Here is a 4636-nt window from a genome sequence, read left to right as displayed (position 1 = left end):
CGCACTAAGGGCACTAGACCCCAGGGCAGAGAAGCTGACAGGACCCAACTGCCAGGGAGTGAAGAGGCCTGAATACAGAAGGGCCTAGAAAGAGCACCACTGTAACCAGAGGGGCCTGGAGGGGAGCGGGTCTGATTAGGGGAAGGGGTGGAGCAGGGTGTCTGCCCTGTATGATGCTGAGATTGTGGCCCCGACTCCCAAGACACAGGCACAGACTCGGTCTTCATGTGGGTGTCCAGCCATCACCCCTTGGGAACAAACAGGCTGTCCTTATATCAAAGAATAATACACGGTTTTCAACATTCAATCTCTTAAGCATTTATTAGATCTGCTGGCTTCCGTGGACAGAGAACTCACAAGCTCAGCGTCCCTGCCCTTGGGGGCTCACAGCCCCGTCGTCTCCTGAGCAGAGTGAGAGGCAGCTCAGTACTTGTCGGGCAGGCCAGGAGGTCGGAAGTAATTGGGGTCTTTGCCGCTCCGGCCCCATCTATTGGCAAACTGGTCGGCCTCCGAGTCCTCCCGTCCGTGGCCACTGTCTCCAGGCTTAAAAAGGTCTGTGATTCTCTGACTATTCTCCCTGGCATCGCTGGAATGGAGGAGGGCAGGTAGGGGATTACTCCAGGGCTGACGAGCAACAGCCCACCCTCCCCATCTCTCCTCTTTCCAAGGAATCGAGGACTCTGACAGGAGCTAGGAAAGAGGGAATGAAGCCTGAGGCTGCCCGGGCTCAGCCCACCTCAGCCCTGCGGGTCCCCTTATGCTGGGTGAACAGCACCCATGGGGGAGGCTTGGGAATCGTCTGTCCCACCAGCCTTGCTCTGCTCTTCAGCCACTCAGACCCCACACAGGACACAGAGGGTGAGGGTGGATAAGAGGAGGAGAGGCCACAGCCCTACAGGAAGTTCTCCAGGGCTTGGCCCCTCCTGGCTGTCCGAGGCTCTCACACCCATCCCTGCATCCTCAGGGCCCCTGGTACCTGATCACTTCAGCAGCCCAGACGCCCCCAGGTCCCCTTTGGGCAGCGTCATAGTTGCCCCGGGCGTGAAAGTACTTGTCTGCATCTTTGTACCCGGCTTCTTTCATGTCAGAGTACGCTCGCCACATGTCTTTAGCCCCTGGGAGGAAAGCACATAGAGAAAGGATTATCAGGTGGACAGAAAACTGTGACACACCTTAGGGAAGAATCAAGGAATGAAAAATCTTCCACTGACTCAGTTTCATCCTGTGGCTATAGCACCATGAGTGCCATAGAGTGAGCAGAGCATTCTTTGTGTCTAGTTTCCTGCTCCTGGTAACTCGAATGAGAGTCGTTATGGGGGGAGGGGCACAGCTGCGTTGGACCTGGTTGTCGGGCCCCTACGATGCTGTCTCTGGACTGCATCTCACTTAGGGCTCCATGTGATACGTTTAAGGAGAGAAGGGAGCTATCTTTATAGGGCAGGATTCCTCAGCTTCATACTATTGACATTTTAAACCAGATAATTCTTTGCTGTTCAGGGCTGTCCTGGGTATTGTAACACGTTTAACAGCATCCCTCACTTTTACCCACTAACGGGCAACCTATTCCCCAAGTGGGACAACCAAAAGTGTTTCCAAACATTGCCAGATATCTCCAGGACACAAAATTGCCCTTGGCCCCGAACCACTGTTAGAAAAGGAAGCCGCATAGGATGAGATCCAGGGGATTTGGGTGAGTGAGGAGGTGACGTGGAGGACAGATTCTGAGAAAGGGGCAGACATGCAGCACCTCTGCCCTGACGCCTAAGAAATGTATCCCTGCTGCGCGAATGCGCTCAATGTGACTTGATTCCCCTGCCTGTTAGGCACGTGAATGGCATCCTGAGGACTTTCTAGTGGACGGTATTGGTGACGTGGGCTGCCTGAGGAAGCAAGCCCTCGAGCAGTGGGTCTTGCCTCAGCCTGGTTACACCTTCCAATCAGCTGGGGAGGTACTGAAAGTCCCCTGAGACCTACCTCACAGCCCAGGCCAGTTACCTCACACTCTCTGGGGTGGGTCTCAGGCATCAATAGTTTTCACTGCTCCCCAGGTGAATCCAACATGCAGCTGAGATTGATAAGCCCCCAGCTTGAGGGAGTGGCACTGGGACAAGTCTGCCCAGCAAGAGCTGTGGCCTCGTGCACAGCTGGGTTCAAACTTCTGTCCTGCCACCTGCTGACTGGCACTTAGTCCCTGGGCAGCAGACTCGGCTGCTCTCAGCCTCGGTTTTCTCCCCTTCAGATGGGGGGAGATGCCTCCCTCACGGAGGTATTCTGCAGGTAAGTAGGTGACCACCTGTCCCAGCCTAACCAGAACTGCACCTGTTTTCCTGGAACTGCCCCAGTTAGCGTTGAAAGTGTCCTGGAAAAGTCCTCAGACCTGGGCAAAGCAGGAGAGTTGGTCACCCTGAAGTGCATGTAAGGGCCGAGTTCCTACCGGAAGCTTGAGATATGTTATTAGGTTCCCCACCCCGGTCGCACACGGGTTTTTTTGTCAGTTAAAAGGCTATAAAAGGGTAGGAAACAGACTGAACCAGGGACAGTGTCACTGAGTATAGGAAGCAGGAGCAAGAGCTAAGCTGAAGGTCCCTGAATTATCCAATTAGGAAATGGAAGGTAAGAAGGAAGAGAAGAAGAAGAGAGGAAGGAAGGAAGGAAGAGGGAAAGGGAGGGAGGAAGGGAGAAATTGGTCTGAGGGAAATGCTGTACCATTTCAAGACTTATTTTATGTCTTCCATTCAAACTTCCATTTCAGCTGGGAATGATGACTGTTCTTTCTCTAGTGACTGATCGACATAAATCCTGTGGTTTTCAATCTGTCTGAAAAAAAGCTCCCCAAACACCTGGCACATTCTACCACATAGGGCAGCACCGCCTAAGACAGTAGCTCCAACCCTTAAGAGCGCTCATGGTGAATCCCAGAGGCCCATGGGTGTCATCCCCCCTCCACCAGCCTTACCTTCATAAGCCTCGCCAAGGAAGGAAAACCATCGGCTGTGGACTCCCAGCACCAAGGAGCAGAGAATGAGGCCTGTGAAAAGCTTCATTGTGCTGAAATGAAAGGAGAGGGTCAGGGAGACACGGACAAGCCTTGTACACCCACTTGGGGATTTGTATGTCGAGGAGAGCCCGGCTGTTCTTTCCACTTGTTCTCATTAGACTCTCAGTGGTCCACCTAGGCAATATTGCAGTAGGACCTCACTCGGAGCCACTAGCCCTCAGCTCTGAACCCACCAACCCTGAACCCAAGCCTGTCTAAGAGGTCACCAAGGTGTCTATGGTGGAAGAAGAGAGCAGCTGGGACGTAGCTGTGTCTTGCTAAAGCAGCCTGTAATTAATCAAAAAGCATTTCCCATGCACCACGCTGCCAGCACTGACCTCATTCAGCACAAATACAGAAGAGAGGATTTAAAGTTAAGTGTTTTCAAAGAAATCACTCCGTGGAGAACTTTCTCACCTGAACCCGGTGGAGCAGACCTGCTGGGGACACGTGGCTGCATTTATACTGAGCCATCCCTGCTGGGGTCATGGGGTGAGAAGGAAAGCTGGACTGGTGCCTGGGGGAGAGTCCCTGCAGGTCATTTCTCCTACAAAACTGCAAAGGGTAACTTACTGGAGACCAGTGGCTGTCCTCATCCACAGGTCATATTCCTCATTGTGCAACCCTGAGAAAACAGCAAGGCCTGTTCTGCCTGGTGGCCACTGTCAGGGGTGGAGGGGCTGAGGCCTGGGCCACCTGGGCTGTGGAGAAGAGGGTGTGGAGCTCCAGGAAGGAGGCCCCCAGGCTGCTGGCTGGTGTGTGGTTAGAGGATACTCCTCCAGCCTGGACCTTGCTTTCCTGGTCGTTTCCTCAGGAAGGTCCCTTCTGGACCAGACAGCCGATGTGTCAGAAATAAAATCCTTTGAACTCACGTGTAAAGCCCTTGAGTTTCAAAATTGACAGGCCACCCCACCGAATGTCGTGGGTGCCGCGAGCACTTTCCACCACTCTGTGTACCTGTGCTGAGCTCTCCGCTCCAGGGCAGAGAAAGCCCTCTCAGCCTCTCAGCCATGCCTTTCATATGGGTCAGCACCTATCATGACGACAAAAAAGGGAGGTATTATAAAATAATGAGAGGCTTTTTGACTTGATAAAGGTTAAATACCAATAATCTATAGCAGCAGTTCTCACAGTGTGTTCTAGGGAAACCTGAGGGTCTCTTAAGACCCTTTCAGGGGAGTCTGTGGGATCAAAACTATTTTCACAGTAGCACTAAGAAATTCTTTTCCTTTTTCATTCCCATTTTTTTCATGAGTGTACTGGGTATGAAATGTTCATTGATATGGTTTGAGATTTCTACATTGCAACTGACCTTTAAGAAACTACCACTTGTCAAGTTTTGGTATCGTATCAAAGAATTGCCTGAATTATCATAAAATGCTATTAAAATGCTCTCCTGTTTTCTACCTATATGTTATATCTGTGTGATGTTGAATTTTTTGGTATACTTCAACCCAAATGATGTACTGTGACAGATTGAGTGCAGGATCAGACATGAGAATCCAGCTATCTTCTATTAAGCTAGATATTTAAAACTTTTCAAAAATGTAAAGCTACTATTTTTGTTATTAATCTTTTTGTTTTGGAAAAAGATTATTT

General features: G+C 51.1%; 1 protein-coding gene across 1 annotated transcript; it reads right to left on the bottom strand.

The window, feature by feature from the left end:
• Positions 1 to 341: 341 nt before the first annotated feature.
• LOC132597753 (serum amyloid A-2 protein-like) lies at positions 342 to 3452 on the bottom strand. Its single transcript, XM_060304427.1, has 4 exons — positions 3376 to 3452; positions 2957 to 3048; positions 977 to 1115; positions 342 to 586 (listed from the first exon to the last, which is right to left on the bottom strand). Exons 1-4 carry the CDS (start codon positions 3378 to 3380, stop codon positions 424 to 426), a joined length of 399 nt encoding a protein of 132 aa, XP_060160410.1. The 5' UTR covers positions 3381 to 3452; the 3' UTR covers positions 342 to 423.
• Positions 3453 to 4636: the final 1184 nt, after the last annotated feature.

Source organism: Globicephala melas, chromosome 8 (genome assembly GCF_963455315.2).
Source record: "Globicephala melas chromosome 8, mGloMel1.2, whole genome shotgun sequence".
Taxonomy (NCBI): Eukaryota; Metazoa; Chordata; class Mammalia; order Artiodactyla; family Delphinidae; genus Globicephala; species Globicephala melas.
This window is presented reverse-complemented; position numbering and strand designations above follow the sequence as displayed.

What these genes read in the sequence shown, in the direction of transcription:
- LOC132597753 (XM_060304427.1), bottom strand. An exon ending in CCTTGGCGAGGCTTATGAAG is followed by an intron (nt 1,116 to 2,956) that starts GTAAGGCTGGTG and finishes CTTTCCTCCCAG; the next exon opens with GGGCTAAAGACATGTGGCGA. An exon ending in TGGGCTGCTGAAGTGATCAG is followed by an intron (nt 587 to 976) that starts GTACCAGGGGCC and finishes CCTCCATTCCAG; the next exon opens with CGATGCCAGGGAGAATAGTC.